Here is a 25,499-nt window from a genome sequence, read left to right as displayed (position 1 = left end):
TGTCCGACAATAGAAAAGGAAAAAAGAAATTAAGACAAAATCAAAATTCAAAAGAAGATAATTATTATAATGCTAAACCAACCTCGACAACATTTTCTGTTAAACCTTTATTAAAACCCGTTGAACCAATATCCAAACCTAATCCTAAACCTAAACCTAACATATTTGATTCAACTTCTTCATTTTCATTTTCATATTCATCATCAATTTCATTGATTATTTCTTCTTTGACTTCCTTGATACCTCCTATTTTACCTTTCACAATAGGTGTTAAGCTGATTATACTTGCTGTACATAAATCTTCATCTGACGCTTCTGATGTTAAACTTATTGAATCTCTATATGAATTTTGTTTTTCAGAGGGTGTAATTTGTTGTTGACTTAAACTTATTGTTGAAGAGCTAGATGAAGAAGAAGCTAAAGAATTGGAAGAGGTAAATATACCCGAAGAAGGTGAATTCGGATGTGCTTTAGCCGTAGTGTAAAATGCTATTCGATGATTAATTATCGGTGCTGATTGTATCATTGAACCTCTTTTATGTCTCTTATCAAATTTGGTATTTGTAAGATCTAATGGAGGTGGGGGAGCTCGACGACGAGGTGAAAGAGGTGCAGTATTTGAGCTCATTGACGAAGTTGAAGATGAGGAATATTGATCAATTCCCAATCCTAAACCTAAACCTGGCATAATATTGACACTGTATACCATATCTGTTGCTTGATTTTTGGTAGGAGTATTAATGACAGTTGAGGACATACTTGAATCCGATAAAGAAGCTAACATTGATCCTAAAGCCTCCTCAACGTCGGGAAACGATGCCAAAGACGACATTGATGAGGAGCTAGTCATGGAACTTTCTGATGCAGAAGATCGAATAGATTCGTGATCATGTGATGACAAGGATGGTAAAGATGGATATGACATGAATGGTGGAGATGGCGGGAGAGGATCCGAAGGAACTTCTTGATCATCCCCGTCGAAACCTTCATCGACGTCATCGGACTGCTCAATCTCGTCTTCGTACGAGATTTCATCCAGTTCCAATCGTTGAAGTGCTTCGGCATTGATGAATTCTGACAAATCTTCCAAGGAAGTATCGGTATTTGGTAACTCTGCTAGAGGTTGGAAAGGTGAAAAGTCAAGCTGAACATCTATCGAAGGAGCCTCAGTCAATTCCAATTCAGGTTGCAAGGGAATTGACACCATTTCTTGCGGTTGAGTTTGAATATTCACGGCTTCCTCTAATCCTGCAGAAGAAGATTTTGTAGACGGATAATGAGATTCCCACATGGACGTGAATTCTTCACTTTGATTTTGCGGAGTAGCCGGAATGATATTCAACATTGGTACATCTGGTCCGTTAGGTAAAGTGTGAACGCTAGATCTACTATCCGATGGTAGAAGGCCTTCAGTATCGGAGGAAAGGGGTGCGAAATCGGTCATCATTGGTAATTGTTCCGGCAAATTACGCGTCAAAGATGATCTTCTTCTTTCATTGGTTGGCCTGTATGGCGAGGGTGGGGGCGGTGCTCGAGATTGAAAGGTCGAAACGTATGCTGTTGGCGGTGTTGTCACATGTGATGAGCTCATTGGAGGCGTGTCAAGTGGAGTTACCACTGAGAATTGACTCAGGTTGATACTAGGGGAAGCATCAGATTTTGTGGGGATGGGCTCGGTCCTGGCTCTAGTTCTAGCTCCGAAAGAAGATGTGCTGGGTGAAGTGGGTCTGGATGATCGTCGTGGCGAAGACGTCATGCGAGGCTGAGTGGAGAGAGGAGATGAGTCATATGAAGCCATCCTTTGGTGAGGTTGTATAGTTGGGGAGCAATAAGAATCGTATGACGAAACTATCACTCTTGGCGCAGGAGGGTGTGTTCTGGATCTATCAGAGGTCATCGGTCCTGAGCGACTCGCATCATTTAATGTGTATGTAGGAGCAGTAGCTGCGCGTGTAGGCATGACAGGAGGTCTGATAGCTGAAGAAGAGGATGAGGGCGATCCTTGATTCTGCTCAGATCTACTTGATCCAGCGAATCTGATACTCGAAACTCCTTGTCCTTCAGTGTTCATTCTCAGAATCGGTTTGGGCGGTTCTGATGGCATGGTTGGGGAGGTGGAGACTGATCTCTCAGAGGGACCAGCGGACGGTTTCTTCTTCCAGAACATCTTGCTGATTTTTTCAAATTCGGTCTGCCTGGTTATCAATATTTCGAGTGATTAACTTGTGTTTGTATTTGACTTTGCTTGAAAGTGATGATGTGTGTTGCAGACATACGATGTCTTCTAAGGTGATTTAGGTGTATTTTGATGGATGCACGCGCTAGGCGATGAGATCAAGGTGATGGGCGACGTGAATAACAGTATTGTCGTTTGTATGGAATGAGAAAGAGTGTGTGGTGTGTTTACTTCGTTGTTTCTGTGCGTCAAGCACGTATACGATTGCTTATTATTAGTATAATCTTGATGAAAAAGAGCGTGAATGGTGGAGTTGATATCAATCGTTTATGCTTCGAGGAGGTTTCGCAAATGTTCGTAATCTCTCAATCAATGAGTACTAGAAATGGTAGCGGTATAAACAATCGAAATATCAACAAGCCCAGTTGAGAGTTATTTAATGAAAGTAAAAGAAATTTTATATTAAAGAATAAGTAAAATATCAATGTTGACCAAACTTATCCTGCCTACAAATCACTTATGATATAAACATTTAAGAATTTGACTTGACCTCGTGATTTTCTTGAACGTAAACATTCAACGAAGTGACGCACGTATCTAGGGTATATAAGTAAGGGAAATCCAGTAGAGTTCAGTAAGTAAGCAATTAGCTTGAAACCAGTAGTCTGGTCCATGAGAAATCGCTCTTATTCCGTAGATTAATCATTTTACGCGTTGTGAAAAGCCAAGATGCATCACCGGTGACAGGAAAAAGAGAAAGCAAAAAAAAACATAAAGAAAGTCGCGTTCAAGCCAGTGTCACATCACGTTTCGGGGGAATTATTTCTCATTTTTCAGGGACATGTCAATGATAATCCGGCACGTCCGGAAACTGCACCCTGGATACAAATCAACCGTGCCGTAGTTTGCTTAGGATCTCTCTGCTTCAGTCAATTCAGAGTATCTCAGTGAAATGTAAGTGTACAGGTGCTTGTCAGCTATACACCATGTGGCTAAATGATATTGCGTAGTCAAGGGAGATGCTAAGCCATGTTATCATGACCACAATCCTGCCATTCACAGCAATTGATGCAACAACGACGCGTTTCGCGTGAGATTACGATCGCTAAGACTTGATCAAACCTCTAGGCAAACTTCAGGTTCCGTTAGATTCCAAGAAGTGCCCATAAGAGCGTTCTTTAGCAAATGACAACACTTCATCTCGTTCATTAAATAATGTTGATCTTCTCTATTTAACATCCCACCTGATTATCTTCTTCCTGTTTCAGACCGTCTTTGTAGCTGGCGATAGTTGCAGACAAGTGCCAATCTTGGGCAAGCGACGACATTGACGATCTTGATACGTAAAGTAGGGCGAAAAAGTCTAATGCTAAATTTCACTTCAATGTCATATTCCGTATTGGTCTTTAGTGGAACTTTCACCTCTAACGCTATTTCCATTACTGTCTTTCTTCTTCCTAGGTTTTTGTCTGCCCTCCCGCTTGGCTACTTGTCTAGCTAACCTCAAGCCGCACCTACACAGGTTATTCACGTTAATTCATCTAGTCCTTTCGCATGCACAGAGGTATCTGTTTTCTTAGTGTAGACCAGTGAATGAGGGACAACTCACGCATTACACAAATCCTTAATACCGCTCTCGTTCCTTCTCCACTCTGGGCTCTCCCTTATTCCACACATTACACAACAATCCACATTCCCAGGGGGTCTCACCAGTGGTCGCGAGCTTGAAGCACCGTTGTTACTACCTCCACCATTACTCATCGGGTGGCCATTTGACATAGAAGGAGGACTGTGCCCGTTAGACAGGTGACTCGCGTTCATCGTTGCTGACAGTGGAACTGCTCCTTGTGGCATCGAAGTCTGGAGATGATCGGTGTAATGGCTGTGATGGTGAGCGTGAAGATGAGAATGTGGGTAGGGTGCAGGCGGAGGAGCAATGTAGTTGGAATGGGCTGATGGAGGCATCGAGCTGTGATAAGCTGATGAAGGACCTGACTCCCAATTTGCTTCTTGTCGAGGTGGCAGAGCAAGAGGGTCTGAATGGGCCCATGTTGCGGTAGTCTGGATGGCAGGATGAGGTGCAGCGAACGTCTGCAAAGTTTGGGTATGAGCTGGTCCACCTGCAGACGACCCTATCGAGGATAAACCTGTATTCCAATCGTTGCCTAGACTTGGCTCTCCATCTAAGCTACCGTTGTTGCCATTGAATGTCGTTGCCGACGATGATGCACCGTTACTTCTCGCAGCAGGCAGCTCATACATTCTTGTCGTTTGAAAGCATGCGAAGATCAGGTTTCCATATGGTATAAAAACGCTTGTGACATGTCGATATACCCCTTCAGTCGTTATTGAGTGTTGGGCACCGTATCGCGTCGTACAGTTTGTCCGTAGTTCACCAGGTCCAGCGTTAAGTTGCGATGGATCCATATCTACGCCTTTCATAAGTTCGCAGTATTCTGCTGCATTGTATGTCCCATCAGGTGACACTTTGACACCTATTTGTCTCGGAGGAGGCCACGAGAATATCAGTTGAGGAGAAGCAGATGGGGCAGTTGGCTCGAGGGAAGGGGTGGAATAGTGCAGTTGGAAAACACGAGATGGCGGATAATTGGAAGAAGGGGCAGAAGGTATCTTTTCTGATATGTTGCGATGCAAAGCTTCGATTTGCTATCCGTTGAAAGGTCAATACGCATTTGCCGAGAAGGATATGAAGAATGAGCTGACCTCCTCGGGCATCACTTTCGTCCCGCACCAGTTCGACCATTCAGCATCGTGCAGATGAGGATCGTTATTGGCTACCGGATCCTTATCTTTGATCGCATGGAAGAAAGCCAAAAGGAGTCCGTCCGCGACCTGCACGAGATTTATCAAAATAATTTGTCAGTCCACTAAACTACGTCTAACTCACAAGCTTCATCGGCTCGCTGGAGAAGGCCTTTGTCCCGCGAGGTGAGAGAATGAAGATAAAAGAAAACTCACCCAATTCAAGACAAGATCCAGTATCAGATATTCGTCATCCTCTGCAAACTTATCGGCATCGGCCGGAAACTCATTCTCCTCCGGCGGACAACCTAATATCGTGCGTATTCGAGAAAGACGGGCAAATCGGACTCTGAGTATGAAAAGGATAGCAGAGTTGATAATTTGAGCAGAGTCGATAATTTGAAGGGCATTAGAGATGAATGATGATGACATTGATTTGAGCCAAAGCGAAGCGAGAATATCGATATTGATCAGCTAATATCCTCATTCTAATTTATGTTCATGGCATAGCTCACCTTGTTACGCTACCCTGAAGATCATCCGCACTTATAGCACTAGTCAGGTCTTTGCGAGCTTCTGTAAATTGCCAAATAGTTCAGCTACTGGTTCACCGACCTGCCTCCTGCTTGGAATCCAATGAACAAGCAATTCATTCTTCTCTTTCACACCATGAGCTTCCCTGCTTGACACGGCGTCTCCTCCTTGGGCAAAACTGCTTCACCTCAACGACTGACGAATGATATGAGAAACTCACGCTCTCGCTCAGCCGGATGTATGAACTCAATGACACTCCTTTCCATCATGCTCAGCTTTTGCTTCGAAAGATGATACCCCAACATCGGATCTGGATGTAGAAATTTCAACTCCAATTTTGATCCTGTCGAAGGTGTCCCATCTTGATTCGGTGGTAAAGGGGTATATCGAGGAGTAAGTAAAGCCCAGTAACATCGTATCGCCCCCACTCGCTATGTTCGGCGTTAAATTAGATAATAAGCAGTGATCCGTCATTGAGGATGAAGAAATTAGTCCCAATCACTCACCGGTATGTTTGGACCCAAGGAGGAAGATGGTGAAGAAGAGGATGTAGAAGATATCGACATTATGTACAAACTACTTTATTCTATCTTGATGGTTACCAGATACCACATCTATGTCCAAATTCAGATACTGATCCTCCTTTCTCCAAGATGTGTATATTACGGTATTGTTCGATCACTTGTTGAATTAGATAATGAAATGATGTTGTATTGTTTATCTATTTCTAGGTTTCTATTTTCTCGATCACTTTTTTTTTTTTGGGTTGAAGTTGATCGACGCCTGAAGCGGAAGTATATAAAACCTATTGTACGTTGATCTCGAATATACAGAGTAATAATCTAATGATCTGCGCTTTGATGACCTGATGAAAACGTATCTCTTGGATTCGTATCACGACTAGTTTATAATTGTGTATGTCTTGTGTATATCTAACAGAGTGAGGTATAAAGCATAGACAGTGAATGAAATTCGAATTACACAGCCTCTTGATCAACGTCAATAATGTTTTTATGAGTATGCTCCATCTGTGGTATTGTGTTTTGATCAAAAGTGTCCGCTTATACCTGTAAAAGTCAATGGAATTTTCCGCTAGGCGCTGTACCTGGAAACAATACAACGGCAACAACCCAAGAAGTAGGAGTATAGTTAAAATTCTCACGTTTTAAGGGTTTCTTCTTAACCTATTTACCCTTGGAACCACCATACCTACCATCGATCGCAATCGGAAATACTAAAATGCTTACGTTTGGATTCTTGTTCAAGCACTACGTACGGTAGGATATATGATAAATTAATTCTCTTTTCAGTTATCTTAGACTCGATCTCTTTTCATGTAACTGATCAAAATTCATAGGTATATATAGCAAACATATCTTATCTATTGCATAATCATCTTCTTATTTTCAAATCTCATCTCACTACATTTCCTAAATTCACCTGTTCATGTGTGGTTGCTACACCGATTAGAGCGATGTTCTTGGCATACGAAGTATCACACGAAGTAGCATACGAAGTAGCATACGAAGCATAATGAAGATCCGTCCGTGACCCGTATTTAGCTTTATAAGACCCTCGCTTATGAATGCCTTCTTCCCAAAGCAAAAAACGGGTATACATCTGGTCAAGTTACCGGAGTTACTCGTAGGTGTAGATACCAAATGAGAAGCGAGAGTCAAGATGAGTGATAACGACCGGTCCGAAAGCCTTCGTAGACAAGTTGCAAATTCCGCTTCAACGGCCGTACGGTAAAATCTCGGTGTTCTATATTCGAAATCCTTACGAAATTAATTTAGTAGCCTAAAAGGTTGCAGATCACATCTGAACGCTCAGCAAGATTGGTTGACTATCACATTTCAGTGATGCATGCAAAGAAATATATACACTAAAAGTCCAAAATATGGTATGACCGAGTATACAACAAATGGATATCATAGGAAAAATTGATTATAATGAGATTATTTTATCTTGCTTCCCCAGGGGATATATATATCCTAGACATTTTTCTCAGGTATTCAAGATGTAGATGCCATTAATGAATTTTTCTTCGTCGTTAAAAATCTCGAAATACCCCTTTTGTGTTTACTTTGACCAGGATTAGCGGTATTACTATTATTGTGCTGTTCAATTTCGGCTCGTTCATATTCTAATTTCTTAAATGCATTTTCCACAGAAGAAAGGAAATATTCGGTCTGACTCGCACTTAGAGGACTGTCTGTTGTCGTATCAGTAGATTGTTGTACATCGAATGATGTCGAGCGAGTTGAGGTTGAAGACTTCAAATTTATACTTTCTTCTAATTGAAATTTGGCAGGTGAAGCCATAGGTGGGGACGATTGGATTCTTGGATGATTTGTCGTGAGATTGCCAGCGTGATCGTTGAATTTGCTGTCTAATGAGGATGTTCTAGGTGAAACTTCAATGACTGATCTAGTTGCTATATGATTTTTGTATAGTTCTTTGTGTTGAGTGAAAATTGATATTCCCATACCTGGTAGTTGCCTTGATATCAGTATTGGATCTGGTGTATCTGTTGAAGAATTTTTTCTTTCGCCATCTTCAGCATCAGCAGATGATGTTAAAGTAGAAGAAGAACATGAAGAAGTCAAACTACCGATCGGAGAGGATGAATAAGCTGAAGAATCCGGTGTAGCTAGCGTAGAATTGGGTGAGGTTGAGGTGGAAGATTGAGAAGAAGTCGATCCGGCGTAAAGGTCGATAATGTCAGATTCGGCTATACTAGGTACAGCCTTTCTTTTTATTTTCCTTTCTCTTTGACCTATTTGGTTGAATGAAGGAGAAGAATTGATTGAACAATACATATGTATAGGCTTTTTCGCTTCATTTTCCAATACTACCGCAGCTTGACGCAAGTTTCGCAGTTCCTGTAAATTTGAGGGAGATGAGAATGAGTTTAGCGATTGAGAAGTAGCTAATATACGTAAGTTGGACGAAGATGATTTTGAGGAAAGTTGTATTGATGGTGAAATTATAGGTTTACTAATCGATCTCGGTAAGTTTGACTTAATATGCTTCTTTGGCGGCGGTGGTGGAGTTAAGGTTGAGATTGATGAAGTTGACAAAGGGAGGCCCAAGGAATCAAATCCGAAGTCTTGTATCTTGTCTAAAATAGATTCCTCTAGAGGAGCCTCCGGTGCATCATCCCATTCTGCTACTCCGCTAACACCCAGACCTCTAGCTGAAGGATATACGCTCCACCCTCTGTGCGGTATCTGTACAGCATCATCTGCAGACGGCGTAACAGGACTGGGCGTTAGTGGCTCGTCATCTGAAGAAGAAGGTGAAGGTACAGGTGATCTATTGAGCCTTCGATTTCTCTGTAAAGAAGCACCAAAAATTCGCACTATGCAATACGGGATATTAGCCATAAAGTTATTTATGGATGAACAATTTGCGCAAGGGGATTTCGAAGCTTCACGTTATGTAAAACTCACTCGAGATAGCGGGATCTTGTTCTACTCTGAGGGGTCTGGCCCAATTGACACTTGATTTTTCCGTTTCTTTCCCGAATTGCACAGATCTTCTTTGATTGAGTTTTTTCACACCTGATTTGGGTGACGAGAGGACTTGAGGTGAGTTCCCGTCGAGCTCAACTGATGTGATATGGCTGACTGGATCAGGAGGAGGTGATCTACCTTGTTCAGGAGTCGATAAGCGGTTGGGATTCGCTGAAGAAGTAGGGAAAGTGGTCAAATTTAATGTGAAAACGGGTCCTGAATTACCGGTAGCGAAGTAATCCAATTGTGAGAAGGATGAGTTCAATAAGACAGGTGATGTGGGTTGGCCTGAAATTGACATCTTGACTCCTTGATATACCTTCTAATGGACCGAAGAGATCCCTCTGATGAACCTGCTTTGTGATCTGAGCCAAGGTCGATGTAAGGCAATAAAAACGGAAATACTGAATTCGGTGAAATCAGGTTGATTTTTAGCTATCTAGTCACATATTCACAATTAACCTTCCATTAGTCAATTGATACATTTTGAATGGGAATGAATGGTTTAGTATATAAATCAAAAGCTGTGCCACCTCTTTTCTATCAAGATATTAAATATGCAGTGCTTTGAAAATGAGATCGATGAGATCATCACGAAAAATGAATTTAAGAGGGAACAAGCGGGAAATGTGACTTACCGGGAATTTTAGAGATTTGAATAAAGCCTTTCCCGAATGACAGCTTAAATCCACCTAACCCTTGGGAAACCCCTATCAAGGAACCCGGTACCAAAAACAGTCAAAATTGATGAATCTCCACCTTTCTTCTGAGTTATACGATAAATACTTTATTCGATTTTGAATTCATGAGTGATATAGCAGGACAGGGTATATACCTCGGAACAACTTTGTCAAATTGCAGCATATGCAACAGGGCGAAAAGTAAAAGGGAAAACAAAACAAGATCCCAGACGACTCGTTTGGTTGAATGGCTAATCAGAGTATATGTTCATCAACAGGTGCCCATGTAGCATTGCAAGGAATCATGATTTTCGTAAAGTGATAACCCAATCTAACTTAGACATCCGTAGACTTTCGGTAAGACACATATGATCGTGACTGAATCATGATTCATTGCCTGAATCAGATGGTTCGGTCGTTAATCCTAAGCATCTTCAACAATTATTGCCAATCATTCCTCATCCTGTCACAGTTAATAATCTTGAATAGATGAACAAAGGGTAAATGTTACGATCATGACACGCAACGTGTCTGTGGCTTTAGTTCTAGCTGGAATTGCAATACTACGTTTAAATGCAATAGAAAACCGTGTTTTGCCGATATTGTATTTCACTAAGACGTTACTTAATCTATCACCCTTGTCTCACTGTGAACCCTCGGGGTAACCTCTACTGCTTCCGAGAAGACAATACACGTAGTGTAAACGAGTTGATGATCATTCAAACAACAAAGCAGCGGTTGTCTGGCCTATAAGGAGGATGCCAAGGTGAATGATGCAATCGGGACTAGCATGCGGGCGTGAAAGCGTTCTCGCGGATTTTTTGTAATTTCTAGTCATTCATCAATACACCGCGATTATAAAAGATACGTTGCAAATGCCAACTAACTGAATGAAGCATAATAGGTCGAATGGAGGAGAAACACGGGATGGCGGCTTATGTCTTAATCGTAATTATATTTTGAATAGTTTTTTACGCGACCAAATGAACGACATGAATTTTACAGGTCACTTTGAAATTTCTACCCTTAACACGGGATCGACAATGGCGCATTTTAGCCCTAACTCAATTTTCACCTCGTAGGGTAGGTAGGTTTTTAGTCCTCTTGAATATGGATACTTACACTTAATCGTGTTCTGAGCACGCGAGACTGTTCACGATGCATTTAATGTCACCCAGGTATGTGATCCATGAATAACCATGTCACTCTCGCTGCCAAGCATGCCGAGGATATTTGGACCCTCGCAAAATTCGAGCATTGCAACCTGAACACACACACACACACAAAGGAAGGGTATTCCATACCCAAAGGCAGTAGGAGACAGGTACCATCAAATCTTTTCAAAGGCGGCTGCTGTCACTATATAGTACATACAATGAGCATGTATCTTCATCTACGGCCATAGAATCCAGAAAGCACCGGGTCCCGTCTGCTCCCCGCAGTTAAGTTGGATATCGCTCGGTTAGTACCAAGGTGGGGGACCACTTGGGAATCCCGGGTGCTGTAGTTTTTGCTTTGTTCTACAGTTATCATACTTTTTGGATGGGTTGCCTTTTGATCAATACTCAAATTACTAACATTGGAGAACTGTCGATAGGCATAGCGGAGCGTTTTTAGCGCCATTTCCGGATCAAAGGACTCTTAATCAAGTTTTATCCTCCGATCAAATGGAGATCCAAGCTTTTATTTCAGGAACATGCGAAATCTGTTTTGTCGGACAATTTTATGCTGCTGGAGTATACGAATTAAAACCCCTTTCCGAAGAGTACTGATGATACTTAGCCGAGATCGTGGAACGCTTTTTTACTCCTCGTATCTCGATGTATTTGATTGTGATGCTGCTGATCTTGATTCCGGATCTGTGGATAATGCTGAACGGGCAAGGCATAACAATCTACAATACATGGAGGAACAATAATTACACTAGAATTACGGTATGATTTGCCTGTAAACATGCTTATACTTAATTCATTTCGTGCGGGATGCGATGTTTCAATTACAAGGATGAGTTCTATATACTGTAGTATAGACAGTCGAGGCTGTTGAAAGAACAAGTAAGTCAACTCAGTCCTCCTTCAATCCATAGGGAATCCTTGGTATATCAACTAGGACATGTACATACTTTGCGTAGTCGTGACTGGCTGGATGGTAGTTGTGGCTGGACCAACTCTCGTCTGGATATGAGTCGATGTGTCCGTGACGGTTGTTCTACCGTAACCTGTTCGGGTGTCATCATCATGAGCAGGAAGCGATATTAATCGGCGCAGAGAGAAAACTAGACTTACTTGTTGTATCTTTGGTAGTAGTCCAAGCACAACTAGTGGTAGTCACTGTCGTAGTAGGAATAAGTGTTGTTGTGATCCTATTAGTCTCGGTTTCAGTAATGTATGTAGGTGTACAACTAGCAATCACTCGATTATTTCGACCCGGAACCCTATCGCTAGGTTGAACTTGTTTTTTGTAATGTGGTTTAGCAAGAGGTAAACCTAGTTGTAGTCGTTTAGAATTTGATAAACCATTTTTATCTGCCCATTGTCTTTTTTCATCTTCAGTACTTCCAACTCGTGTTGTAGGACAAGGTACAAAGATTGTTCTACCTGGAGAAGTTACTGTAATATGATGGGTGGCTACTGTACTGGTCCTCGTGACTGTCGGAGTACGAGTAGTGGTCTATACGAAATTGTTAATCCCAAATCTTTCTCTCGCATGATTTACCGTGTATGTATCCGTTCTTCGATGATCGGCTGAAAATCACCAAAAGTCAATCCACATTCTTTGTAATATCCAAAAACATCAAGTCGATACTCACTAATGGTCGTAGTGTGTGATTGAGTCTCAGTACACTGGACTACATGAACGGTTGTTGTCACGGTAACAACGGTCGGACCGGTGACCGTGGCGGTCCTGAATGATTTACCGCATCAGTTTCAGAAACTTCATTGTTCCGAGCGTTGGTTTGCTGCAGTCTCTACCGATGTTTCACATCCGCTTCATATACTTATCCGAAATGTGAGTTGGATTTCAAAGACTTACTGAGTGGCGGTAGCTGTTGCTGTGATCGGTTCGCACGTATCACAATAAACGAGATCCAAACGAGTCAAAAATAGTACGAAAAGTGCCAAGCGAACCAAAATCATATCGTCGTCGCTCTCAAGGTAGAGGAAAAGTCAAGGAGTGGATGGGTTGGTGTAGCGTAAACGATACTCTTTCGGGAAAAGCTTTACGTTAATTCTAGAGCTATGAGATTTACTGTCAAAAAATTTCGCCAAGAGGATGAATTGAAGACAGAAGATACTAATTTAGCAGAGGAATTGTAGACAAAGAAAACAATCTTGCTGATTGACATGCTGCGCTTTTTGCCTTATAATTTCCAATCAATACGTCCTCTGCTCGGTTATCGTATAACTAACAGACGCTAATCGATGACAATCTGTTTCTGTGAGATTAATCGGTCGCCTCAATTACCTTTTTCAGCTTAGATCAATTCATCTTTCAAGATCAGTGTATTTTAGATTGATTGAGTCATTAAGGCTACTCCCACTTGTATGAATACCCAGATCAATAGCTCGCATACGGAATACTAAGGTGTTATTTTACACAGATCGTCAGAACATTGACGTACTTAAGAATCATCTGCTTTCCACTTATAGATTGACCAAGCCTACCCAAAGATCACCATCAATCAGTGATACGAGTATAAATCAACACATAACTTATCAGCTGCTGTTCTTACGATGAGCACATACGATCAGATCGCAATTCTCAATTCTGCTTAGCCTTAAAAATGATCCCGATATCAGGTTTTGATGGGACCAATTCATTCATGTTTGATCAATGCTTGATGATGTTGTTACAAATGTTATAAAATCGATCATCTAAATAACAAATCCAGTTAAGAAAGTGAAAATCTGTAGAATTGGAAAAAAATGCTATTGAAAGAAGATCTAAGACAATGCCCTTAATCAATCAAATAGTGTGCATTATACTTTAATGCTCTAAATCATCATGCTTTCCTCAGATCCGCGAACAAAATCAATACACCTTTGATTGAAGCTAATCATCGTCAATCACTAAATCATCTTGAGCCCTTTCTATAGCTTCTACAATTTCATCTTGAGGAACTCTTACCATTTTCCCATCAACTTCTCTTTCAAGTAAACCATGATTTATTTTAGTATCAGGTGATACACCTGGACCAAGTGGTGAATCTTCTGAAGCTGCAGCAACCAAACTTGGATCAGGTGGCGAAAAGGCTTTTTCAAATGACGCAGATGAAGAAATAGAAGCTGATGTTGTTGTTGAGGAATTTGAATCGAAAGATCCTGATCCTGATGGATGTCCAGGATGAGCAGCGTGTCCACGTGATAATTTACGTTGAGGAATATTTATAGGTTTCGCGAGAGGTGAGGATGTTGGACTTGTTGTTAAGGAAGGATGATTTGATATACTCGAATTAAGAGGAATTGGAGCGGATGATGTGGTTTGAAATTGTGCTGCTGCACCGGTTTGTCGACGAGGAGATACAGGTTGAGGTGATGAAACAGCTTCTTTAGGCATCGTATTTTCGCTTCTACTCGGGGGAGCAGGGAATGATGTTGTTGGATCCTGATTTTCAAAACCTGGTATTTGAGGTATAGTAGGTGATTCGGTCGGAGGTAGATCAACACCTTCATCATCACCTTCAAAAGTCCAACTATTCGTACCGGCAGACATGGACATTCGTCTACCACCTGATTCCGCGATATCGTCCTCGTCCTCGTCTTCGTCATCCTCAGGAACGACTATAGCTGTTACACCATGTTCGTCAGGATTTGCCGTAGCGGGATCACCACCCTCCCTGAAAGCTCTATCGAATTGTTCCGCCCAATCTCGAGGTGTCAGGGGTATCTCGCTGACTTGATTGACATGAGCTTGGGACTGTGCTTGTTGTGAGGGAGGTTCGGCACGTATTACCGAAGGAGTAAATTTCGCTTCAAAGTTGTCGTCAAATGCGTCGTTGTCGTCCGCGAACGGATCTTTCGCATCAGGATCATGGACAGGATTGGGTGAGGCGAATGATGGTGAGCCAGATGTGAAATTACCCCATCCATCGCCCTAGGTGTGTGATCGCAGGTCAATACGACACGCGATCAAGAAATGCGAAAAGCAGATTCCAGAAACTTACATCATCAAAGTCATCCGTGCCATTTTGACGACTAGGACCAGCAGTTTCCCAAGCCTGAAGAAATAGCGCATCAGCTAATAAGACTTTTTCATATCAATATGCGATGCACTCACTCCGAAGTCATCATCGTCGTTGCTCGCATTGTTAGCCCAGCCGGAATGCGAAGTGGGCTGTAACCAATCCGCATCGTCATCATCATCGGACGAATCGGTCGGCCTTCTGTCTAGGCCCACGCCCGAGTTTCTCCAGAACTGTTAACATTCAGCCTCATGATTAGTTCTTGTTGAAACAGACATTTTGTGCAGTCAAGGGTCGACTCACTCTGTCCATTCCTTCTTCATCTGCATGATCATCTTCATCGAATTGATCAAACTCATCGTTTCCACCGCCTCTATTTATGAATCCATCTCCAGCACTAGTTCTTGTTAGAGGTTCACCAAATTTAACAACTTGTTCTCGATCTTGATCATCTTCTTCATCTGAACTTGACTCGTCGTCTCTAGAGCCTCCCCTATTCATGGAGGAGATTCCATCATGTTCTGACATTGAGCCATTGGTATTGTTTGACATCGGTTTTCCCCCTGCAAGTGGTTTCGAATCTCTTGCTTTCGCTTCTTTCAGCGAAGAACCCACAAATGCTTCCCATTCTGACGGGATGAAAGAATCCTTTATTCGTTCGTATAAATCCGGTGGACATCGAGCAAAAAATTTAACAAGTTCTTCCGAGATAAGGGTTATGTGACCCATATAGGCTAATCTTGGTGTTCTGGGCTGAGCACTATAAGTTGCATCTGATTAGCGATGTAAATAGCGAACGTGCTTAGAAGAAAATGATTTCTCACGTCAATCGATCATTCAGCCGCTGAGCATCCAAAACCCTTTCCACTAATTCCGCTTTAACAATCAATTCTACCACAAGTTCACTGTTCAATCCAGGTCCTAATCTTCCATTGAGGATTTGCTGAAGTATGTCATAGACGACGTGATGCATGAAATCGTTGTTTGGGTAATCGAAGAAAAGTCGAATCACATCCGGTATGACTGAATTATTGATATATTGCTTTTTCAATTTATCACCCGGTGCAAATTTCGATATGTCTTCTACAATTTTTATGGGCGGTGGAATTGGCTTTGACGTCGAATTGGCAGTGGAAAGCGCAATAGTTGGTTCAGGTAAATTGGCCATGGCATCGGATTCTTGTTCTGTAACATCGATATCCAAAGAAGATTCGATTGAAGGTGCAGTTGATGAATTCGCTATTGCTATATTCGATCCACCTCCAAGCTCTGAGATGACTGATAGACTGGTTGGTTTCGATTCTATACCCATAACATCCCTTAACCTTTCTACATCAGCGGGTGAAGGAGGTGGAGGTACATCTACATTCAAGGTCGATGTTGGAGTAGAAGAATCGTTCGAGCTGGGCAGATTGAGAACTTTAGATGCTGAAGGTGAGTTCGACGGGGTAATGTCATTTACGTCGTCCACATCGATATTTTCCAACATTTCCTCGTCATCTGATGTGACATCGTCCTCGGATTCAGTTAAAGAGGCGTCAGTGGAACCGCATGAGACGGGTAATTCCCTAGCTTGAGTAACTTGATCCTCTTCATTCTGAGTATCATCTTCTCCAGCTTGATCCCCATCAATCGCTTCTCCGAGAGCTTCTAATCCTTCTAATCCACCGGACAGTATACCTTCTTCAGTATAGGTAGGTCCCGTACCGGGCGTACGGTTGAGTATGGACATATTCGAACTATGAAGCAGCTCAGCGTAGAGTTCCAGTATGCGAAATCTTTCTAAAGTCAAAGGTTTCGGTTGAGCAGCGGATGCAGCCCGATCCTTCGAATATGAAATGGATCAAAATCAGTCAAAATCGTAAATAATGCTATAGGCCATGCGACATACCTGTGACCTGGGTGATTTGACAAATTGGTGTAGCTTGTCAAATTTCTGACTTATCAGATCCAGTAGATGGCCCAAATGGACAATACCCATTTTGGAACTCATATCAGCTAAAGCCTCCTCCATATTCCTCCTATCTTTCTCTTCTTTCTCTTGTTCAGTCTCCATCTCTACGTCATGGTTGCCGTTACCATTTCCGTTAGGTTGCATTCTTACGCTCATCAAGCGATTCCGCAGAGTGTGAAACAAATGGGGTTCTGAGAAATCTGAGTTGTTTCTACGTATCACTTCTACTAATACTGAACAAATATTCGTCAAAGATGAAGTTGCAGATGCGATCGAGGGTAAAGGATGCACGATGAATGGATCTAAAGGCGATGATGTGAATTCTGCCGTTTCTTCCGATTCTTCACTTTCAGCATTTACCCCTTTCCAGTCTTTATCAGTCAACGCTAAATCATCCAACATGAAACCTATTATCATTTTGACGTTCGACTCCGACATCAAATCTCTAATTAGTCGATTATCCCTTGAACCAGTATTTTGACCTTGTCCTGCTTGTTGTTCCATCGTATTTCCTCCCTGTGGATTGAAAGGCGTTGGAGTACAATAATGAATTATCGATTTAAGGATATCAGCAACGGTTGTATGGAGAGAAGTTTGATAGTGGGGAGAAAGAAATTCAAGAAGTCGACTGATTAGACCTTGATCTGCCAGCCATTCTATCACTCCATTCCCACCACCCTCTTCTGCAGATATTATCTTTATGAGTATATCTTGAATCGCAGGACTTGCTATACGGGCTACTACACGTTCAACGAGATTCGGTATTGATTGGATAAACCGTATCATCTAAACGCTCATTAGTCTTCTCCCTCGTGGACATACCTTGTTATGTACCACTCACCTCAGGAGCCCTCTTAGCTAACAATGCCTGATTGACTCTGACCCACATACCCCTAATCACTTCTCTCTTCTTATCTCGTTCTTCGTCCTTATCGCTCCAAAACTCGTTTCTAGCTCTTTCTTTCTCTCCGGCTCGTTGACGCGACGTTGTCGTGGACGGAGCTACAATTGGCTCTGCCTTCGGATCATCAACATCCAAGGGAGGTAGTACTGCATCCCAAAACGGTGCTAAAAGGTAATCGGAATGATGTATTATTGTTTCTGACATCGACCATAATTCGGCACAGCATAGTATTTCCGTTGCCAAAGTAGGATACCTAAATTGTATAGGTCGGTCAGTCACCGTTCATATCCGAGGCGGTTCCAGATTATCATGGCACAATCACCTATAGAGGTGTCGGAACAAAGGTTGTGACTTCAATCTGAAGAATTGACTAACCTTGTACGTTGTACATCTTCTTCAGCTTCAGATTTCCTCCTTAATCCCTTTCCCAATCCTACATCTGATCCTATAAATTGATCATCATCATCACCTAGACCGTTATATACTTCTGCTTTGTTATGTTGAGCCATATCTGCAATTTGATCTTGTTTATCTTCACTCAAATCAACACTAACTAAATTTGAAGGAGGTCCCAATGAAAGAGAAGGTTCTAAAGGTGGACTATTCGGTCCATTACCTGGTATAGATAAAGATTGAAAAGAAGGTTTATAAGAAGGATAGAAGTCCGTTGAAGTTAAAGCTTTATTCATCAATTGATCATCTGCTTCTTTAGCTTGTTGATTTAATTCATCTAAACCAGCTACTACCCATGTCAAAAGAGATTTTACAGATTCTTCTTTCGATAAATATGACATAAGCCTGTGGATAAGGAGTTGTATATAAGCATTTCTCTCCTTTCTCTCAGGAGGAGGGTGGCGGTGGTGGTGGATGATCATAATTAACAATGATTTGTAATAGATAAATATCTGCTTACTTGTTGTTTTGGGCTTTACATTCATTCAAAATTTCTTGTTCATCTAATATCTCTTCAATTGAAGGAGGTATATCTCGAGTTAAGAGTGCATCTAACGTCGAATTTGACGCGAAACTGAATCTCCACAACATCTTGATGTGATTCAAGCTTTCTACTTTGATATATTTAAGCTTTAAATAGTAGATTAAGAAAGATAATTTGATAATCTTCGTTATATTCGTCTTAATGAAATATGCTGAATCCTTGTTTTTTTTCCGAATGAAAGTTCGCAAAAGTTCTTGTCAACCGCAATATCTAGGTTCGCCAAGATTATAGTAGAATTATGAAGATGAATTGAAGTTGATATGCCAAAGAAGTTTCGAATAGAAATTCAAATGATTTTACTCGCGTGCTTGAGATTTATGATTTGTTTATAATCTAAAAATAAGAGAAAGGAAAGGCGAATGATTCAAATTTTATTATTGTTATTGATTCGTCATTGATAATAAATCTTTCTCCTGTGTATCCAGTCAATGATTAAGAAAAGAAAATGAAGTAGTATGTATCCATTCACTGAACCTCAAGAGATTCCAACTAAAGTTTAAATGATTATTAAAAGTACTTTCTTTCACTTTTACTTATCAAGATATCTAATACAAAGTCATCGCATTCGGCCGCTTATATGAGTATGTATAGGGCAAGATCATTTACTCAATTTCCGGGGTAAATGTGGCAAAACGTGGTTTCACCCATTTCAATTCATCCTTACAAGCTGTTATTACCTATATTGTGGATGTATTTTATTTTGAGCCTCTATGCATCGATATTATTCACTATATATCTTCCTGTATGGCCATCAACGCCCCCTTGATGACGATCAACATCAATCGACAACATTCTACATTAATATACTCCATATTCCAAAAGTCGCCCCTAAGTCTAACGCTCCTTTCGATTCACCTTTAAGAGGCCCAAACCACTCATTCTCGATTAAAGTTTACTGACCAATTCCAAACTACCCTCAGCCCATTGTCTGATCAACTGACCAGCGATGGCAGTAGAAGGGGGTACTTTAGTCAATCCTGACTCTGTTGTTCTGCTGGCAAGCTCTTCAGGGGTCTTTTCAGAAGGAGCTAAAGCTGCGGAAGATTCTTGATCTGCTTTCTGCTGAGTGGCATCTTCAAGTTGCTTGTAATCCTTTTTGGAGAACGTTGATCCAGTCGGCGAAGCGATCAATGATTTGATCTGAGTTTTAGGGAACCACTGCGCATCTATCACAATTCACTTAGCTCTCGGTCGAGAAAATGGTTATAAAAAAGGAAAACATACCCTCAAGTTCATTATCTAGATCTAACCGTATGGTCTGTCCGTCTTTCGCTCGGCCGAATGTACCAACCATCAAATTAGATGGGAAAGGCCAAGGCTGACTTGACGAACTGCATCCAAGACCCCATCAGCTTACATTCTTCGATCTGTTTCAAAACGACTCACTATCGCACAGGACCAACTTCAATACCAGCTTCTTCCAAGACTTCCCTGCGAGTAGCATCCTCAAACGTTTCTCCGGGCTCGATGAAACCAGCCAGACAAGAATACATACCTAATATGGTATGACACATCAGCTGGAGATTGGTGACCTGAGACTATGCTGTTTGGACCGAGGACTCACCCTTAGGCCATGATTTCTGTCTTCCGAGTAACATCTTCTCTCCAGTAGAATCTAAAATACCCATGATTATGACCTACATACATCGTGTCAGGATTTCAGACATGCTAACAAGCGAGAAGGAAGAAGCCGGACTCACAGGATCCGTTCGTGGATAAGCGAAATTATGCAATCCCTTAGTAGAGAAACAAGGTTCTTTACCTTCGACAGGCTGAACTGATGTTAAGCAATTTCGCTTCCATCCTGCCCAAAGCGAATACGTAGGAGAGCCACAAGCCGGACAAAACTGCCAAAGAGTACGGATCAACGCAGCTCACTACAGAATTCATTGGTAACTCACCTTGTTCCTTACATTCCAATCTATAAGCGCTCTTCCTTGTGCATATACACCAGCATCCCATACATGCATTGAACCTCCTGCAGATCTTGCATCACCCCATTCTCCACCTAATTCTTCAATAAGCGATTCCCATTCAGCCGAACCGACATCAAGGGCGAAATAAGGTGTTCCTTGCGGATTATGGTGATCAACTACGCTTGATTCGTTGGTAGTTGGTGCTTCTCGATCATCTATACCTAGAAATACTAACGCCGGTTGCGTTTGAGGTAATCGAGCAGTCTCATATGCTTTCTTTGTATCTGATGCGGCATTCGGGGGTCTGCGAAAAGGGTGATAAGTACAAGTTCAAGAGTGAACGATATAGAGTATGCAAAGAGCATAATCCCCGAAGCAGCGAGATGTAGGATTGACTGACGCTGAGCCGAACTCTTCTCCTAATCTATCACCTATTTGAACCTTCGATAGGTAAAGCACTTTTCCAGCGCTGCCCCTCTTCATTAAAGGCCGCCCCTCTCTGAGTTACGAACATAGTCAGCTCATGACCTTATCTCGACAATGAGATTTGATATTCGTGGTCTAGTGGTAGGAAATCCACTTACTTGAAGATCAAGAATTTAGTCTTAGAATCATGTAAATGCTTATTCATGATTTCGCTAGAATGCCTTTGAAAAGCTACCCTATTTAAGGGGGGTTGACCCGCATAGAAGCTATAGCAAACTGTGTAAGCTTAATCCCTAAGATATCATACAATAACGTAGTATATCATCCGCTTGTACAAGCGGGGTATATAGGTAAAGGAAATACACCTATCAACTTACTTTACGATGTTATCTCCCATATAGACTGATTTCTGCTGGTGTGATCTGATTGGAGTAGAGTGATAATTGCGATATTTGAAATTGCTTTTTAGTGGATATCCTGTCAATATAATTGAATTGTCTAGAAGTTTTGGTGTTTTGTTGAAAAGTCTGAATATTCTTGTTGTTGTCGGAAGACCACTGAATAGTGTACGAGAATTGAAAAGGATTCTCATTCACCAAATCCTTCTTCTTAATTCTTTTCTCCTTTTTGACTTCTCAATGATATCTTGAGCAATTTCGAGAGACAAAGAGCAGAGTGATAGAGTGATTCGGAAGAAGAAAGGAAATGTCCTAGAAGGATAAATTTAAAGTAAGGAAATATAGTTGACTGGTTCTTACATTTAAGAGAAGTAAACGAAGTTGCTTGATAACACAACCATTTAGTTATCCGATTTAATCGGAAATCGCCGCTTTTTGATCGGTCCGAACGTCAAATAACGAACAACGAATATGTAATATCATCCCGGTATATATGGGAGTTTTTTCAATCAGTCCTACAATAATACTTTGCTAAACGAAAGCAACGCAAGGATATAAAAGTCGATCAGTACATCTTAATACCACCGGTCGTACTCAGTTGCATGAAGAGTCGAATCAATCTTGATACGCTATATAAAGTAAAACTATACCCAATTTAGGTGACTACCCCACGTTTTACCCCTCACTTCCTTTGAGACAAGGCACGGATGTATGACCTCACTTTAATGTTATTCGATCGTCGTATTTCTCAAGATCTTTAGCGGGTTTGATAGTTATCACAAATTCATATTCCAGTAATTGAACTATTATGTTATAATCATCGTATCAGTTGATTGATTTATGCGGTCATCGAGTAAAGTTGGAAACATATGCATACGCGTTCTTTCGGCTCGATTTCCAGAGCCCTCAATAAGGGATATAAGCCTCTATTAAATGATTAAGACATGATCGGTCAGGTGTGAAAAATAACTCATTTCGAATATATACATACATATATATATTTACTGTATAATATAGTTATGTCAATTCCCGATCCAAGAAGGAATTCAACAGAACCTTTATTACCTATACCTACAACTGAATCAGACGAAAATATTCATCAACCAAATTCAAATTTTCCTTTAGCTAATATGGGAGTTTCACTTTCTACCGCTCGGGTTATCGCACCTGCTTCTTTCATGTGAGCTGATTTGCTTAATCGAAAGTTTTAATTATAAAAGCATACTGATTCGACTTTTTTTTGGGTTATATAGAATTGATTTCGCATGTCAATTATATGGAATGCTTTCTTCACCAAATATGAAAGATATTCATGATGCTAATCCATGTTCATTTTCACCTCAACCATTTGCGATTGCAGGATTTTTTACACCTCAACAAGTTCTTCAATTAATTTGGCTTAGAGAATTATATAGATCAGATAGACAAGTTGAAGGTAATACTTTGAGATATGTACCTTGGTACGCTTTAGGTAATGTTTGTATTGCCGTCTGGATGTTATTCTGGGTGAGTAATTGTTTGGTTATCTTCAATCTCTTTCCTTTTAAAAATCAGTTTACTTTAACCTTTTTAAGAACAAAGCTAATGAATCTACTTATCCTCACGCAGAACAAGAACAACCTTAAAGGATCAAATGTATTAGTAATGATCAATTCCCTTACTCAACTATACTACACCTTCGCTCTTAGAGATTCAGCTCCAAAGACATACCAATCTAAATTGACCAATGCGGTCAACATCACTTTTGCGGGAGTGTAAGTGGATTTACTTCAGTATCAATCCAACAGGATCAACATATAAGCACTCTTTGGCACTAGCTGACCTGTAAATGCGAAAATAGCGGAGTTCTCGATTTCTTCCACAATTTGACTGCAGCATACTTCCCAGCACTTGCTCCCAACCTATTGGTTCAAATTGCTACACCTTTACTTTCAGCAATAACAGCTCTTCAAGCTCCACTTTTATTCAGTACTTGTATCGCCTATGATCTATTTGGAGTTGCTGTAGGTCAACATCAACTTGCTTCTAAAGCTTTGAACGGTCTTGGAGGTGGAGGTGGTGAAGGTTGGGCAAGACTTCTTGGTGCCGTTGGTTTAGGTGTTGTTGGAATTGTAGGTGCAAGAGCTTATGGCGGTGCAAGATGGCTTTAAGCGGCGCCACAATCATCATTGAATGACCGTCGAACGTCAAAGAGGATGATATCGAATTTTAGCTTTAGTTTGAGGTTTCAAGCAGATTTACAGTATACGTAAGAATGATAAGGAAGGGGATTGGTCGATATCAAATGCATCAAACGATTGCTGAGGTGATTCGAATGTATCAATTTTATCTTAACACTGATAGCACCAATGATCGAACTCCCCCTTTAACATCTCGTGGCTGCCTGCGCTCGTTGGTCGTTTCTGATACATGAATGCGAGCTAAGCTGAAATCACAATGTAGAGGTAATAGGTATTGAGCAGTTTTAGCATGCAGGATTAAAATGCTTCTGATTTTACAACATATCTAATATTGTTCATTCTGTGCTGAATGACATGCAGTTATACCAAACAGCTTATGATCGACGCACTTGTTCCCAGCAGGCCACGGGCTCGGGACTACAAGCGAGTTCACCACCTAATCTTCTAAATTAGTCCAAACTTTCACTACATCTCCTTCTTCCTCTAACAAATCAACAATCTTCATCACACTCTCAAAAGTTTCTTCATTTATACCTTCACCTTTATCTTCTTCTCCTTCTTCAAGTATTTTTAATGGATCGATAGGAATATAAACTAAATCTGATGATTGGATTGAATAATTATTTGAATGAGGTAGATTCGAAAATAGATTTGTAAGTGATGATAATTTCGAAGTTGATGTCGTGATCTATAAATCATTATCAAAAATTGATTTTTCTCTATTTGTCGAGAAATACAATGTAGAATCCTGAAATTCTAATACAGATAAGCTCACCTCGTACTCCATCACTCCATCTTCACTTTCAATTTCTCTTACATCCTCCGCACCTCCTTCAACGGCAAATTCAAATAAATGATCATATCCTGCTTCTCTTGATGTTGTTTCCGGACGTAGAGTTATCAATCCTTGTTTATTAAACATGAACAAAACTGGTGATGTACGTGCACTATCATTTCACGTGAAAGTTTTAGCTATATATATCCAAGATATTTCTCACATTCATATAATTTACCCATTTTTCGATAAAATCTCTTTCACCCTCTTTACAGTTCTAGCAGAATTCGAAGTCAAACATTCACTACATATCATTCAGACATCAGTTGAACTTCAATACAGACAATTCACAACGATATGAACAAATGATTGAAAGGATCCACCTACACAAGCATTACTACTTTACCACCTGGAGCAACAGCTTCATATATAACATTTTGACCAGTACCATCATTTACGCTTTTAGCACGTAACATAGCATTTTCAATACCTTGTTTATTTAATCCTTGTTCTTTTGCTCTTTGTAAAGCTGTAGCTAATTTTGAATTAAATGCTGGATCAGGAGATAAAGGTGATTTCATTGAATTTATAATTTCCTAAATTATCAATCTCTGATTAGCTATGCGACCTTCAAAGGGTACCCGCACTTCCATTAAGAAGTTGAAGCAAAGTCACAAGACTTACTTTTGATAATTTGGCAAATAATGCTCCTCTTTCTTTGTCTATAGCACCTTTTTTATGTCTTATTTTAGACCATCTATTATGTCCTGATTCTAAACGTATAGAAGTTGAAAAACACCTGCATATCGGGATTGAAGAGAACTTTAATCGAGAAGGTCCAGCTTTAGAAGTCACCTGAAGTATACTGGTGGGAATACAAGACATTTTTGGAGGTTGGGATTCAATATTACTGAATTTGGAAGTATATAAACGAAAGAATATTGAAATATGCGTTTGCTTCGCTGAAATCTGAAATTATCGATACGAATGATTTTGCGAAACCACCGGAACCACCGGAACTGTCCGAGAGTTGAACCGACAATAAATATACATCTTGCATTAAGAAACCGAGATTACCTCGTATTATCAAATGACA

The 25,499-nt window shown here is 40.8% G+C and overlaps 8 protein-coding genes and 1 non-coding gene across 9 annotated transcripts; 2 read left to right on the top strand and 7 right to left on the bottom strand.

The window, feature by feature from the left end:
- Positions 1–64: 64 nt before the first annotated feature.
- I206_105419 (uncharacterized protein) lies at positions 65–2,167 on the bottom strand (the record flags this gene model as incomplete). Its single annotated transcript, XM_019155420.1, has 1 exon — positions 65–2,167. The coding sequence occupies one exon, from the start codon at positions 2,165–2,167 to the stop codon at positions 65–67; it is 2,103 nt and encodes a 700-aa protein (XP_019011574.1).
- A 1,396-nt stretch (positions 2,168–3,563) lies between these two features.
- Positions 3,564–6,039, bottom strand: I206_105418 (uncharacterized protein; the record flags this gene model as incomplete). Its single annotated transcript, XM_019155421.1, has 7 exons — positions 3,564–3,690; positions 3,786–4,843; positions 4,901–5,029; positions 5,156–5,288; positions 5,455–5,515; positions 5,694–5,904; positions 5,980–6,039. The coding sequence occupies 7 exons, from the start codon at positions 6,037–6,039 to the stop codon at positions 3,564–3,566; spliced, it is 1,779 nt and encodes a 592-aa protein (XP_019011575.1).
- A 1,449-nt stretch (positions 6,040–7,488) lies between these two features.
- On the bottom strand, positions 7,489–9,292 carry I206_105417 (uncharacterized protein; the record flags this gene model as incomplete). The annotated part of the gene is made up of 2 exons (XM_019155422.1): positions 7,489–8,837; positions 8,929–9,292. 2 exons carry the CDS (start codon positions 9,290–9,292, stop codon positions 7,489–7,491), a joined length of 1,713 nt encoding a protein of 570 aa, XP_019011576.1.
- Positions 9,293–11,065: 1,773 nt separating this feature from the next.
- I206_105416 lies at positions 11,066–11,180 on the top strand. The gene has a single exon (XR_002021928.2). It is a non-coding gene; the product is annotated as a 5S ribosomal RNA (ribosomal RNA).
- A 596-nt stretch (positions 11,181–11,776) lies between these two features.
- I206_105415 (uncharacterized protein) lies at positions 11,777–12,808 on the bottom strand (the record flags this gene model as incomplete). The annotated part of the gene is made up of 5 exons (XM_019155423.1): positions 11,777–11,889; positions 11,957–12,341; positions 12,387–12,415; positions 12,481–12,575; positions 12,705–12,808. The coding sequence occupies 5 exons, from the start codon at positions 12,806–12,808 to the stop codon at positions 11,777–11,779; spliced, it is 726 nt and encodes a 241-aa protein (XP_019011577.1).
- A 916-nt stretch (positions 12,809–13,724) lies between these two features.
- Positions 13,725–18,755, bottom strand: I206_105414 (uncharacterized protein; the record flags this gene model as incomplete). The annotated part of the gene is made up of 9 exons (XM_070203115.1): positions 13,725–14,765; positions 14,836–14,889; positions 14,949–15,086; positions 15,157–15,613; positions 15,678–16,678; positions 16,745–17,593; positions 17,649–17,964; positions 18,087–18,509; positions 18,625–18,755. The coding sequence occupies 9 exons, from the start codon at positions 18,753–18,755 to the stop codon at positions 13,725–13,727; spliced, it is 4,410 nt and encodes a 1,469-aa protein (XP_070059216.1).
- An 838-nt stretch (positions 18,756–19,593) lies between these two features.
- I206_105413 (uncharacterized protein) lies at positions 19,594–21,447 on the bottom strand (the record flags this gene model as incomplete). The annotated part of the gene is made up of 9 exons (XM_019155425.2): positions 19,594–19,874; positions 19,933–20,039; positions 20,095–20,203; positions 20,273–20,345; positions 20,409–20,555; positions 20,610–20,928; positions 21,025–21,123; positions 21,209–21,316; positions 21,428–21,447. 9 exons carry the CDS (start codon positions 21,445–21,447, stop codon positions 19,594–19,596), a joined length of 1,263 nt encoding a protein of 420 aa, XP_019011579.2.
- Positions 21,448–22,467: 1,020 nt separating this feature from the next.
- On the top strand, positions 22,468–23,598 carry I206_105412 (uncharacterized protein; the record flags this gene model as incomplete). The annotated part of the gene is made up of 4 exons (XM_019155426.1): positions 22,468–22,628; positions 22,702–22,954; positions 23,057–23,202; positions 23,289–23,598. 4 exons carry the CDS (start codon positions 22,468–22,470, stop codon positions 23,596–23,598), a joined length of 870 nt encoding a protein of 289 aa, XP_019011580.1.
- Positions 23,599–24,064: 466 nt separating this feature from the next.
- On the bottom strand, positions 24,065–25,288 carry I206_105411 (uncharacterized protein; the record flags this gene model as incomplete). Its single annotated transcript, XM_019155427.1, has 5 exons — positions 24,065–24,316; positions 24,404–24,575; positions 24,642–24,707; positions 24,791–24,999; positions 25,088–25,288. The coding sequence occupies 5 exons, from the start codon at positions 25,286–25,288 to the stop codon at positions 24,065–24,067; spliced, it is 900 nt and encodes a 299-aa protein (XP_019011581.1).
- Positions 25,289–25,499: the final 211 nt, after the last annotated feature.

This window comes from Kwoniella pini, chromosome 7 (genome assembly GCF_000512605.2).
Source record: "Kwoniella pini CBS 10737 chromosome 7, complete sequence".
Lineage (NCBI taxonomy): Eukaryota > Fungi > Basidiomycota > Tremellomycetes > Tremellales > Cryptococcaceae > Kwoniella > Kwoniella pini.
Note: the sequence above shows the minus strand (reverse complement) of the source record. Positions and strands in the feature narration are given on the sequence as shown.